The following is a 15,516-nucleotide window of genomic DNA, read 5'->3' on the forward strand; positions in this document are numbered from 1 at the left end:
TTTCCTAAGATTAGTCAATCTATCTATCGCAAGCGCAGGTAGTAACTTGTCAACAATGAACCTTTTAGAAATGGGTGTTGGCCTTCGCTCAAAGCATACAATATAATTAGAAAGAAACTGTTCTGAGAATTTATGTTTGGTTTTTTGTTTGTATCACCTATATAATACCAAATTATTATTATGGAAAGAATGAAAATGATGAATATAAAATATATTGAAAGCATACAGGTTACTTTTAATTTATTTAAGTGCAATAAGCAAAATATTTTTAGTGAAGTGTACCGTAAATTCATTTCGTGAGTATGGGCATACAAATGGTTAGACACTGTGGCCCAGAAATAACAAATCAAAATTTTTATTTTTAAATTTAAAAAGTGATAAAAAATTAGGTAGTTAATACTAATCTATTGAAGAGTCTCAATTACTTTGTATTTGTAAGATGTTTGCAAATGATATAAATTTGTTTTCGAAACTATTATTTCAAACAAATTGGACCCACAGGTTTAGAAACACTGGTTAAATGACGTACTTGACAGGTATTTATGCCAAAAATCATAAGGAAGCTACATATTAAATTTGAATACAATATCTTAATTGGTTTACAAGTTATAGGGAATTTATTGAAAAAGATAATTGTTTGCCATTTTTCCGTGAGATCGCCCGGCCACCAAGCAAAGTTCGGCAAATAAATACCGGTCGTTAAGCTGTTAAAACATATTTGTGTGAAGAAATTAAATTGGTTTACGTAAATATATATAAAGTCGCAAATTAATAATTGAGCTAAGAATTCACGTGAACGGGATGATTGATATTTTTAAATACACAGATTTTCAACAGGCACTATATATAATATATAAATATTTTTAAAAGCGATCAAATTTACATTACTACTACTTATAGTAATGCACTTTCGACATAAACGTACCTAAATATCCTCACAAAATTATTCAAAGCAATTTCTCCTCGTCCTAAAATAACGCACTTATCCAACCATTCAACCCTCAAAACTTTTCCATCCCCCCCCTCCACCCTCACGTGTTACGTGCTCATTCGTTGTGTCACATAGGAATAACGAATCCGTTAAAAGTTGAACCTTCCCTGCAATCTACCCAATATAGACATATACCGTCCCTCATGTTTTATTTATATGCTAATACATATTAATGAAACTTAATATTAATTTATACTTGTACTCGCATACATATTATCTTCTGTCGTATGAAATTATTATGTACGTACATATTATACATCCATTATGTTTTTATATGTTAAGTACATCATAAAGATACCGTTCGTTAACATAATATATGAGCTTCGGGAACTTTTAACGCTTATCGCGCCGCAAATATGGACTCGGATTTTGTCTTTCTTTTTAAAAGCAACATAAAATTCACTGCAAAGGATTTTAATGCTCTTTTTTATGTTTCGAGATCTACGCGATGCTGATTATCTTTTAGGCAAATGATTGTAGAATATAATCATTTGCCGAATAAAATAAAAAGCCAAGTTTGTAATGATAAGAGCTATTTTGAATTTAATTACACAATACCCTTGACCTCTATTAAAAATTGTTATATGCTAATGTTTATTAGTAAGATGTTTATATATACATATTTCATCGAAAACTGTCTGTAAGGCAAATACGCTTTTAAATTAAATTATGTATTCAGAGTAAATTTTTCATTGCTTAATTAATATTTTTCAATTTTTTTATTTGTGTGCCTTTTCGATATAAAATAAACATGTCAATATTTTTTAGCGCAGTAGAGATAACCTCCTATTTAATGGGGCGTTGTTAGTTGCTAGTAGTTAGCACAAGTTAAAACAGATTAATTTAAAAAAATATATGTTTGACATAATATATGGTTGCTTTTTCAACGAATGCGATATGCTAAAGTTGTAAAATAATTAAAAGCATATTAATTTTGGCTTAACTAAAATCAGCTAACTAAGAATCTACAAGCGAATTAAAAAAATTCGTTTCGCTACCTCAGTTTTTAATTTCAATTAAAAACTTTACTTATAAATTTCCATTTAATTTGATATAAAAATAAAAGTAAATTATTTGTGCAATTAAAATATGTTCGAAATGAATGAAAAAATCATATTTGCTGATCAACTTTACCCTATTTATTACGTTTTCATTGAAAATACTCTACTTATGTTGGCAGTGCCATCCGGAATAGTATCGCAAAAAATTGATTTTTGTCCCTTAGATATATTAAAAGATATTTTTTAACTGTTGCAGTATACAATGATATTGCGTATCAAAGGGGCGTCTATTTAAAAGCACTTGCCTAAATATTTTCACCGAAAAAGTGCACTAAAATATCAGATACATATCAAACATCTCCTATTACACATTCTATTGATTGTCGACTTCTATTTTTACTGATATATAATTTAATATGATTACTTAGATTTTTGAACACGAAAGGGTGTTACTTTGCAGCTTTATATTAATTACCACATATACACTGAAATGTAGATGCCGCTATCTGGTTATGCAGTCAAAATGTCGGGTCTTGGAAGTCGGACAGACTTTACCTATCTGCCCCTTTGTGGCCATGTATCATATCTTATATTGCTAGTTCAAGACAGCTCTAGCGAATCACAGATGAGAATGTTGGCGGGCCAATTGCATCCCTACTTGGACACATACATAACATGTGTTTAGGTCTACAAAGTCAAACTGATGTCTGTTTTAGCGATTTTAACAAAGGAGTAAAAACAAAATAGTATTTTTTGCGCAAGGTGGAACGCATTGTATATCGCGCAACCTTTCAAAGCAAAGAATATTTTTTTGCGGTACTTATGGGGGTGCTTACAGGACAGATGTGTTTTTAAGAGGTTCATAAAATATTAACCATTATTAACACAATCGTTTATTTTCGAGATTTCTCTTTCATTGCTTGGCCTTACTTTTGAACTAGTATTTTTTTATTTTCATTTGTTTATAATAATCGTTGGATTGACCTTTAAATTAATTGTGGAGGTGGTTGAAACTAGGGATTGCAATATCGGTAATACCGGTATTAGGGCAAACATCGACAAGAGGTACTACCGGTATTACAAAATAAAATACCGATAGTACAGAAAAATATTTTTTATTCTCAATCCGTACATTTGCTGAAACCGATATCTTCTTAGCTTAGAACTACAAAAACGAAAATTCTCATACAGTTAGGGAACAATCTAAGTAGTCATTGGCGTATGATATCAATATAAAAAAATATTATGCAGTATCTATGTATTCACGAATTAACGTATTCTATCTAATATTTAATTTATGTTATTCTTAACATAAGTACAATTATATACCTTTCGAAAACAAAAATTATTAAGATATTCTAAAATAAATATTAAATGTGCAATAATTAATATAAATTATATCTCAATTTCTATAAAAAACATATTTTGCATTTTAATCCAACTGATTTACAATTATTTACGCATAATTGACAAAAAATAATGAGTAATATCCGAATTTATTTTATTGGAATATATTAGCGAGTGGTGCTATATTCTCTGGTATCAAAAATATGACTATTGTTCCAAAAGCAAAAAAATTAGCTGCTCATATTTTTAAAAGTATTTTTTCCGACAATATAGTCAATAAATAAAAGTGAAGAAATAAATAGCACAAAAATATTTTTGTGAAAAGTCGTCTTGATGATTTTTATTAGTACTCATAGACAACACAATAAAGAATAAGCGTATAGAGTATTTTTAGAAGTGCTTGAATGTAAAGTAGATCGTTTAACCCTTTAAACGCCAGCGAATTTTTCATGAAATAAATATGAAATATTTGGTTTACTAATAAATGATGCTATATTTAACAATTAAAAAATATAATCTGTAAATAATTAATTTAAGAGAAATAAATTGTTAAAAAAATTATCAACAATTGACGCACCAGTGAGTCGCTGGCGTTTAAGTGGTTAGGAGTTTCTATTATTTGAAACACAAAATATGCATAGACAGATAAACGGATAATTGATCATATATGTTGGCAACTTGAGTCGTTATTTGATCTGCTTATTTATTATATTTAAAAAAATATATATAAAGATGACAATAGTTACTACATATTCATTCAATACCTTCAAAGAAAATCTACTAGAGTACTTGGATTTTTTCGCAATATTCGAAAGCATGTATTATTATTTAACAATATATTACAGCATAAACATTCAGTTTGAAATTATTTTTTCGGTCTTTTTGTATTACCAATTATTAAAAATTAATAATACGGGCAATACAAGTAATACTAGTTATATAAGACAATAAAAAAGTTTCTAATTTCGCCACGAAGCATTGACATTTGTCAGACAAAATGACGTTGGAATTCTCCTATTTCCTCGAGGGCATTTCAGCTAGACCGCTGAAGTATAGAATCATATTTTTTTTACATTTTTAAGGAACGAATTTATGTCACCTAATCCAGAATTACCACTTCGATCCGACTTGAAATAAACAAAAGTTTAACCAAACTGTCAGAAAGAGCCGCTTTTCATTTCCGACAAGGTTGAGCTAAAGCAATTCCCAAGAGTTTAACTTGATCTTCGATACAACTTGGGAGTCTATACGACGCAGTACTACTGCAAGAACAGGCACATATATATATATAATCTCTATTGCACACATTTTACTGTTTATTCTTAAACTGTTATATCGAAACACTGAACTTATAAAACCAAACGCGTATATTAATCAATTATTATTTACGTAGCTATTTTAATCATATAATTTTAGGATACTGATGGTTTTTGATGTTGTAAAATCGATAATGTATAATAATTATATATCATTAATTCTATTTTATGACTAGTAAGAAACTCACCAAAGGATATATGTGCATTCTTTTTTCAATAATAATGGTTTAGGTTTGGTATTCCGAATTAAAATATTAATATATTTGTTAATCTAAATATTAAATAGCAATAGATTTTTTGTCATGATCTATAGATCTAAGATAACATGTTGGATAGGTTTACATCACGACTTTAAATCATAAGAAATATAAAGATTTATAAATATTAGTAGCTTTTTTACTCCCAGGCAGGAGGTCTATTTTGAGAAGCACCCATAGTTTACCCATACACGTTAAAAATAATTTGATACGATAAAAAATGTCTGTCGACAGTATTGAGAATTACAATAAAGAACCTAGAAACAGTCAAGAAAAGATAGAGACATCTCTCCCGTTTTACAATTGAAGAAATAATCCGACTTGAACGAAATATAAACAAATCTGCCAAGTTTGGCGTGTTGTTGACATACGTATTATCAAAGCGTTGCCAAGCAACGGAACTCGTTTATTTTTAGCTATACTGTATATGTGTAATGAAAGACATGTTATATATGTACATACTTAACATATACTATGTATACGTTTCGCACATTCGAACGGGCGCGTCCGTTTCGTTTCGGTTGAAAAAATCCAATTTCCGAACGCAATTCGGCCTACAACTTTATTTAAAGTCTCCGAGTGTATAAAGCGAGACGCGCTAGGTATAAAAGAGTATACTTTTTTCCGCACGGAGTGCCGCGATCGGAAATATCATTCTGTTCCGGTGGTAATGGCGCCGGGGCCCTTTGCGAATACGGCTTTATGAATTCGCGGATTAAACCTCTCGCTCTCTGGGTGGTGCGATTTTTTATAATTGAAACGCTCGAGCCTACTAAGTATGGCTGAAAAGTGGGCACTGGATGCACTAGGTGGGTTAACATGACCCAATTAAATTAAGGATCACTAAAACATGCAGTAAAACCAACCAGCTCGAAGTGAATAATTCAAATATATACAAAAAAAATAAATAAACTCGGGCGGATTGACCACAGGGAATCGTGGAGCTTGAAAGGCATGGACCAGAGATCATTAAGGGTTGAATTGCAATCATCACACTAACCACGGTAGTAGAAGCGGTCTATAAAAACCCTAATTTCGCAGATAATATAATTTAAGTCTATTGAAATATTTTTCTACTCTTTAGGCATACCACTCACATATCACAAGTATGAGAATATCTGTATAGATATTTGCGTGTCTTCCGAGCACGTTCGTTATTTGCAAAAATCCTACTGGCCATTAGCCGGCGTCTGGTCATGTCGGAAATCGCTTTTATCGTGTCTTTCGAACGTAGATAACGACCGACGTGGTACATATAACCACATAACTACGTCTATAAAAGACATACACAGGTATGACCCGGTGCTGAAATTAATTATGCACGTTTACTTGTGTAACGATTCTGGCGCCATTTTCGCATTTAATAATGCAAGCTTTAGCGTTAAACTTACAAGCTATGTCTATATATCGTATGTATGTAAGTCTCGAGTCGGAGTGCTTTCGAGTAGTAAGCGATCTGTTACCGAGGATTATTTATACGTACAGACAGACGGTTTTCGCGCCGTGTGAACGATGCTTTATAATGTGTATTACGTATGCAAGATGTGGTCGTGTCGGAGAGTGAGTTTAAGTGTTTTAGCTTTGATAATATTCAGTTTGAATTTTTTTTATAATGCTTAAGTAAGCTGTATAATAATTCAGTTCTTCAGTGAAGGAATGACGGAATTATAAAAAAACTTTTTAGACTAAATAATATCAAAGATAAAACACTATGTTTTCATAAAAGCATAATATAATTTCCACAAAACATAATGTTATTTATGGGATGCATTACATTTTCATATGTAAATGCGAAGTTTTCCAGGTCAGACTTCTGTCGAGATGCATTCCAGGATATTTAGCGGAATTCACTTAGCATTGTAAACTATTTCCCGTTAGTGAATACCGAAGAACAAGTATCTTTGTTCAGCGTAAATGATTTAGTTTCATTAGCTTTGATTCGCCATTTCGAGAAGCAAGCTTCGACTTTTGAGAGATGATCTTTCAGTCTCTTTGGTGATATTTTTGGGTCAGTATCAGATGCTGTTATTGTAAATAGTATCGTTGGAAAATGTAGCAATTCTTGTTGAGTTCATCTAAGGAAGATCAATTGTGTATAATAAATAGAATATATGTTCAAGAACGCTGCCATGAAGCACATCTGATAATATTTTGTAGTTTTGCATTTACTTTTCAGGTAGAATTGGTTTATTAAGAATATGTTGTATGGAAGCAGTCTCTTAATTTTTGGCTATATATAATAATACGACTAAGCAGTATTTATTATTTTCAAAGCCTTGTAGTGTTTATTTCTTACGCCAAATTAATAATTAAGTAAAAGATAAAGTTTCTCTATTGCCGGTTTCATTATTTTAATAGTATTTTTTATACTATTTTTAACAAAACTGATACGATACTCATCGATCTATAGTAAGCAATATTTTCTGGTTCTTTTCTTGGTTTTAGTAAAATTATGATTTGAGCAATTCTCCATTCGGTTGAAAAGTAGTTATTAAATTGAATACGATGATTTCACCAGCATTTCTATTATCATTTTGCTGCTTATAATGTCATATTCTTATATTATGTATTTTACTAATTTTATTAAGAATTTGTTAAATTCTTGAGTGAATTTCATTGTCACTATACTGATTATTTTCACAAGTGATTTAAATGTATTAGGTACTTTGTACTTTATTTTATTTAATTATCACAATAATTACTCATAATATGAGAAATAGATAATAAACCCTAACCTGTGATTATTGATCGAAACTATAATTATATAATAAAGAATAACTCGAATCTCCTATAAATAATATAAATTAAAAAACACTAAGGTGTATTTAAAAATAACTGTGCCCAGTCTTTAAGGTAATAGTCATTAGCCTATCACTAATCTATCGTACATTTCGTTTGTATTACAATTCATCTCTAAAAATATTATGTTTGCTTTTTTAATTATTTAATGATTTCTTTATAAAATGATTAGATAAAGTGTATTTAAAAATATAAGTATATTGAAATAGGAGTCTAAGATAAAATATAAAATTAGTATATAATTTTTGGAATTTGATCAAGATTATAAGGATCAATTTTAAAATTGTTAATTCTTCTTGATCTGATATTTTTTAGTTTTTATACATAATTAGAGTTATGAACCATTAAATTGTTATGATGCTCCTAAATTTAATTTATTTTAGATTAAATTAAGACCATCGTGGCCTAACAGGTTACTCCAATGCGTCACGATGGTCGAAAACAAATTTTAAATTTACAAAACAAATATATATATATATATATATATATTTATATATATATATATATATTTATATATAAATATATATATATATATATATATATATATATATATATATATATATATATATATATATATATATATATATATATATATATATATATATCTATCTATATATATATATACATTAATAAACAATACTTAAAAATAATAAACATAACAAATAAATATAATGATATATATATATATATATATATATATATATATATATATATATATATATTTATATATATATATATATATATTTATATATATATATATATATATATATCTATATATATATATATATATATATATATATATATATATATATATATATATATATATATATATATATATATATATATATATACACATTAATAAACAATACTTAAAAATAATAAACATAACAAATAAATATAAAATATCAAACTTAAATGATACAAACTGGATCAGCTCCTTGTAGCTAACATTAAACAGGTCAATATGTAATGCCAGCGTATTAAGGAGCCGGATGGCCACAGCTATAGGCGAGTCGGCAAGTGCGGACGTCCTAGCCTTAACGGCCATCAAAAGAGGACGCGATCGTGATTCTCGAAAATGTTCCGGAACGTAAAACTGGAATTCCTCGAGAATAGCTGGATTGTCGACAGCACCTTCTAGTAATTTGAAAAAATGCTTAGCGACATACAACTTTCTGCGAGAGCTCAGCGAATCGTATCCTAACGCTCCTAAAAGAAAAGCGCTGGGATATATGTACGGATAATAACCAAATGTCTTTTTGTAAAGGTATCTTAAATACCTTTTTTGAATTTTTTCCACTAAAAGGGAATATTTGGCTATTCGGGGATTCCAAATTATAGATCCCGATTCAAGAATGCTACGAACTAAGGTGTCATAGAGGATGCGAATAACTGACGGATCGTCAAAGTAAAAGGTATTCCTCATAACAAAGCCGAGCATCTTGGAAGATTTATCACAGACGTCGTGTATGTGTAGAGAGAACCTCCATTTGCTCTCGAAAGTGATTCCGAGATCTTTAGTGGAAGTTTCTCTAGTCAAAATGTTACCGCCGAGATGGTAGAAATAAGCTGATGGCGAATGACACAGTATGGCACTTTCCGACACTAAAGGGCAGACGGTTAACGGAAGCCCATCATCCATCGAGAGTCTAAATCACTTTGTAGAGAGAAAGAGTCCACAACAGATTTAATGCATTTATATAATTTTAAATCATCTGCGTACAGAAGAAAACTTGAATTTGTAATTGCTGTATTTATGTCATTAATAAATAACACAAAAAGCAGAGGGTCCAGATCGGATCCTTGAGGAACCCCCGAAGGGGTAAAATATTCTTTCGACAATTTAATATGCTTATTATTCATTATATTATATATTTTACCTTTCACAGTATTTTTTTTATGTATAATTACTATGACATCATCATAATGCTTAAATATAAATTCCTACTAGTGTGATACCTTAGAATAGTAATAATAGCTTCTGTACATACTTAATAAATTTTTAATCCTGATTTTATTTATTTAAAAATATTTTCTGAATAAAAAGACCAAATCCCTACTTCACGTATATTGTTATCTTTCATACTTATAATAATGTGTATTATAAAATAAAATAAATATGGTATTACGCTTACAAAATACCTAACACGTGTACGTCTTCAGTTTTATTTATTCGTTCACATTAAGCGATCGTTGCTTGGTAGGTTCAACTCCTTTTGCGCGGTCATAAGCTTTCTTCGTATATTTCCCGGTACCGCAGTAGCTTCCTAGACCCGTTTCAAATTCTGAAACGATCCTTCTTACAAATAAGAATCCCGTTGACCTCAGACCGTTTAACCTTTCTCCTTTAGAGGATATTTTATACTGATAGAACCCACAAATAACATTATTAAACATAAAAAACGACACATTTAACAGCCAGAGCTTGATGTATAGTCTTTAAAACAAAAGTTTAAATTCTGGATTATAGGAACTAAAGAGAACTGAATTAAATTCTAGTTCTCGAGAAAAACAGTAAAGAAAAAAATCAGTCTCAAATACATGTAAATATATATGGTGAATAAAATCTGGCGAGGTATAAAATATCATGTTACTTTAAAATTAATATTAAAGAGTAACTTTTTGTGGAATAAATAAACAAAACTTTTTTTACAGTGAAAATTATTCAGAGTTCTATTCCATTTTTAAATCTAGACTATGATTCTAATCACAAGCAATATCTTTTTTTTTAATAAATTATTTTATGTGTCAATATGTAAGTTCCTCGGTTATCACATCAAAGACTTACGTTTGACACTGAATCGAATCACCGGAAACGTTGTTGACAAACTAAACTCCCCAATCTGTAAAGTTGACCGAGCGAACCCAAAGCTCTCGGATCGGACACGTATTTTGTAAATAAGCAATGACCCTAAATCCAAAGTAAATGGCCGCAGTTCCAGTTTCGTAGGATTAATATTTTATCAGAGGCGGACCTGCATCGAGTATTCCGTTTTATGCAACCGCGGTTTCATTTCTCGTCTAGTTCTCCCTTATTGCGTTTAACGCAGCGTGAAAACGTGTCTTTTGAATGCACACATCGGATTTATTTGAATGCCTTGGAAAAATGCTTTAAAAGCTCTATGTGTGCCACGCGAGACGTTATCGAATCGTGTGCCATGTATAGACATACATATTATATACTGTTCTGTATTATATATTGAGCTATATAATAAATCCTAATATTGCTTGTCACTTACACGTTTCTTCTTGTTTTATTTTCTTATTATACGGAACAAGGTTTAATGCTATTTTTTATGTGTATGACATGGTGGTCCATAGAATTTCAAAATATGCTATTTTTAAATATTAGTTCGTAGATAAAATCAACAATATGCTAAGCCGTACAATAATTTTTTTGTATACTCTAGGGTTGAACTATTAGTTTGCAAATTTTTAACTGAACTGTTATGAATTATTAATTAATTTTGGGTGTTTCTTATATTAAAATCATAAGAAATAATATCTCTAGTACGTTCTGATATATAAATATATATGTTTGGTGCATAAATCAAACTTAACACAATAGAAGTCACCCGCAAGCGGCGACGATGTCTTTTTATTTTCACTCCCCGAAACGTCTATTTTCGAACAATCGTCTTCGAAAACTTTCCAGTTTCGCGGACCGGGAGAGACTTGGTATACGGAAAAAAATCGCATAAAAAAATTCACCGAAAACACGCAAGTAAGGCCGCGAAACTTTACTAATTAGCGCGACGGCAAACTTAAGGCGACGAAAATTAGTTTTGGATGGGGTGGCGTAAACAAAAACTGATTGTGTTGTACTCACATTCGAAGACGGAGAGGATGGCTACGGCGTTGACGGCGTCACCGACGCCATTTTCTGCTACGCATTCATAGCTGGCGTCGTCTCTGCTAGATCTAACAGGCTCTATTCGTAGCATGGCTCCTCCGGGGTATTCTTGCACATGGTATCGCGATTGGTTGCCTGTGGAAAAATAAAAAAACAGCAAAATCATTAGAAAAATTCCGAACGTGCTGCATGTCGTCGTCGTTCAACGACGAACAATTATTTTTTAATTGTTTTTAATCAGTATATATCTAAACTGCATTAAAGATTTTACAATTGGTAATTAAATACTGAATTGAAAAATACCTTTATTGATTTGTATCGAAAAAAATTTAAGTAAAGCATGTCATTAAACATATTATACATCTATTTCTATTGTCACATGTGAAATTACACGCATTTTGTTGTGTTGGTTTGCTAATTTGTTTATAAGTTTGTAGTGTTTGTGAATTTATCTGATATAAGAACTTATTCATTTTGACATATTTCATATACTGAATCAACTAAATTGGTAATTTTTATATAATGTCGCGATTTTATCAAAAATGATTTAAATTTTCTTGCACGAATATAATGTAGTTTTAGTTTTAGAGTCAAAATATATATTAAAAACACACTGTGATAAATACATATCATGGCAATTTTGTAAAAAAATACTTTAATATATTTTTTCAATATATTAACAATATTATTTTTAATTAATAACATTTTTATCATTATTAAAATGAATTTTAATATCTACACACATAACACTGTGAATAACGATTTTATTTTATAAGACAATAATATTAAGTAATATTTTGTATTAAAAAACAGAAACAAAAATACACCTATTTTTAACATTATAAAAGTAGGACTTAAACGCACGCTACTGAAAAAAATATATTTATTTATTGCCAAATTTCCGTTATAAAATTATTATATTTTATTTTATTTTTTAGATTAAATTAAGACCATTGTGGCCTAACAAGTTATCCCAATGCGCCACGATGGTCGAAAATAAATTTTAAATATAATATATAAAACAAATAAACATAAATTGAACAATACTTGAAAATAATAAACATAACAAAAAAATATAAAATATCAAAATTAAATGATACAAACTGGATCAGCTCCTCGTAGCTAACATTAAACAGGTCAATATGTAATGCCAGCGTATTAAGGAGCCGGATGGCCACAGCTATAGGCGAGTCGGCAAGTGCGGACGTCCTAGCCCTAACGGCCATCAAAAGAGAACGCGATCGTGATTCTCGAAAATGTTCCGGAACCCAAGACGAGTTCCTCGAGAATAGCTGGATTGTCGACAGCACATTTTAGTTATTAAAAAAAAATGCTTAGCGACATACAGCTTTCTGCGAGAACTCAGCGAATCATATCCCAAAGCTCCTAAAAGAAAGGCGCTGGGATATAAGTACGGATAATAACCAAATGTCCTTTTGTAAAGGTATCTTAAATACCTTTTTTGAATTTTTTTCCACTAAAAGGGAATATTTGGCTATTAGGGGGTTCCAAATTATAGATCCCGATTCAAGAATGATACGAACTAAGGTGTCATAAAGGATGCGAATAACTGACGGATCGTCAAAGTGAAAGGCATTCCTCATAACAAAGCCGAGCATCTTGGAAGATTTATCACAGACGTCGCGAATGTGTAGAGAGAACCTCCATTTGCTCTCGAAAGTGATTCCGAGATCTTTAGTGGAAGTTTCTCTAGTCAAAATGTTACCCCCGAGATAGTATAAATAAGCTGATGGCAAATGGGATCGAGAAAATGACACAGTATGGCACTTTCCGACACTAAAGGACAGACGGTTACCGGAAGTCCATCTCCATAGAGAGTCTAAATCACTTTGTAGAGAGGAGTCCACAACAGATCGAATGCATTTATATCATTTAAAATCATCTGCGTACAGAAGAAAACTTGAATTTGTAATTGCTGTATTTATGTCATAAATAAATAACACGAAAAGCAGAGGGTCCAGATTGGATCCTTGAGGAACCCCCGAAGAAGTAAAATTTTTTTTCGACAATCGGCCACCATAGGTTACAAACTGTCTACGATTGCTTAAATAACTCGAGAATAACCGAGTTAAATTATCCGAGCAATCGAGGTTCGGCAATTTTTTTAATAATAACCTATGACAAACTTCGTCAAAGGCTTTCTCAAAATCTGTATACACGACGTCTATTTGAATTCCCGCATCGAGAGAAGTTGTCACCGTTTTGGTGAACGACAGAAGGTTAGTAACAGTGGAACGAGCAGGACGAAACCCGTGCTGTTGGTCTAACAAAACTTGCCGAAAGTGATTGTAGATATATTTATGAATAATTATTTCAAATAATTTAGCAGGAGCTGACAACACTGCGACTGGTCTATAATTCTTTATATATAATTTGTCACCCTTTTTATGAATAGGGGTGACTTTTGTGCATTTCCATAGATGAGGAAATGATGATGTCTTGAGAATCAGATCATAAATACATTTTAGAGGAGCAGCGATACTGTCTTCGCAATCCTTCAAAATAAAATCGGGAAGTAAATCAGGTCCAGAAGAACGCCCTGTCTTAAATTTATGAAATCCGTATTTAAGATCTGAGTGCTCAGTTTCTTTGATGGTCAGTACTGAAGACCAAGAACATGAAGAAGGAAGCGACTGTCAGCAATATTTTGTGACCGTCCAATGTTTTATCGTCGAGGTTCATCACTTTCGACGAACCTCGACGATAATTTATCTATTTTAACAACAAATAGTGACATCTACATTATTAATTATAAACTTTTATTAGCGCTTACAAACAGAATATGTCTATGCAGGAAACTAGCTAGAAATTATTTTAATTATTCATAATAATATTTATCCGTGAGATTAGAAAAATCTATAAATACCTAATTTGTGATTATTGACTGGAATATTAATTATATTATATAATAATCGCTTATCCTGATCAACTAGACACGATAGAAAATAATTAAAATACTGAGGTTTATATAAGATTCGAGCTCAGGTCTTATATTTACTATCCATTGTGCTGATAAATAAATGATTTGAAGTAGGATTATTAAGTATTAGAAAGTATTGAAATATTGGAATATATTCCTAATCTTTTTTTCGGTTGTTACCGATATTTAAACAATTAATACAAAAATTAAAATTGCCTGTAAATTTAATTTATTATTTTAACTAATCATTAATTATTTTCAGAATCGTTAAACTTTTTGAATTATATAAAATATACATAACACAATGTTGTGCTAATTACTGATCAATAAGGGAGACAAGAAAATGCTTTATATAATAAATATTTATTTAAAGCTATTTATTAAATAGTTTTTTAACTTTCAAAATATCGCTCGTTTATATCACTACAAAAATACTGGGCATAATAAATCAAACTACAAAAAAATACAACAAATTGACACCGAAATGATATCGGAGAGTGCCTGCCGCAACCTCGCCGCCTTAGTAGAAATTCTCCCAAAACTCACATATATTATTAAAGTCCGGAAGGGTCGGAAAAGTTGGTCGTAAGAAAAAAAAGTACACGGGTACGTATACCCACGTACACCCAGCCAACAACAGACAGGAGAGTAATGAAAGGGGCGAAGCGACTAATGCGTGTGTAAATAACGAGCGATTTGTTGGCGGCTTCTAATATTGCGCCATAAATTGTGTCGCGAAATCGGCGTATATAAATGCGACGGAATGTCTTTATATATGATCACGTCAAAAATGACTATGAAACAGACTCTTACGCGTGCCCGGGTGGCGCTCGCCGCATTTGTCTTGCCGCCGCCGTGTGTGTGCGCACCTTTAGGGGGCGTGCGAATATAAATCAGGCGAAATAATAAGTTAGTGTTATGGTGCGGCGCAGGAAACGACACCGCGTATTAAATTATGCGGTAATGATTAAATATTGTGTTTTTATTTAGGTATTAATGCTGTGCTGCAAT

The 15,516-nt window shown here is 31.0% G+C and overlaps 1 protein-coding gene across 6 annotated transcripts in view; it reads right to left on the reverse strand.

Moving 5' to 3' along the window:
• Positions 1 to 15,516, reverse strand: part of Lar (tyrosine-protein phosphatase Lar) — a 401,284-nt gene that overhangs the window by 122,368 nt on the left and 263,400 nt on the right. For all 6 annotated transcript variants that reach the window (XM_088204753.1, XM_088204750.1, XM_088204754.1 and 3 more), the window contains exon 5: positions 11,541 to 11,699. In XM_088204753.1, the coding sequence (XP_088060879.1) occupies positions 11,541 to 11,699 (159 nt within the window). The remainder of the gene's footprint in view (positions 1 to 11,540; positions 11,700 to 15,516) is intronic.

This window comes from Plectrocnemia conspersa, unplaced genomic scaffold, assembly GCF_051122295.1.
Source record: "Plectrocnemia conspersa isolate PC_06_02 unplaced genomic scaffold, ASM5112229v1 ptg000014l, whole genome shotgun sequence".
Taxonomy (NCBI): Eukaryota; Metazoa; Arthropoda; class Insecta; order Trichoptera; family Polycentropodidae; genus Plectrocnemia; species Plectrocnemia conspersa.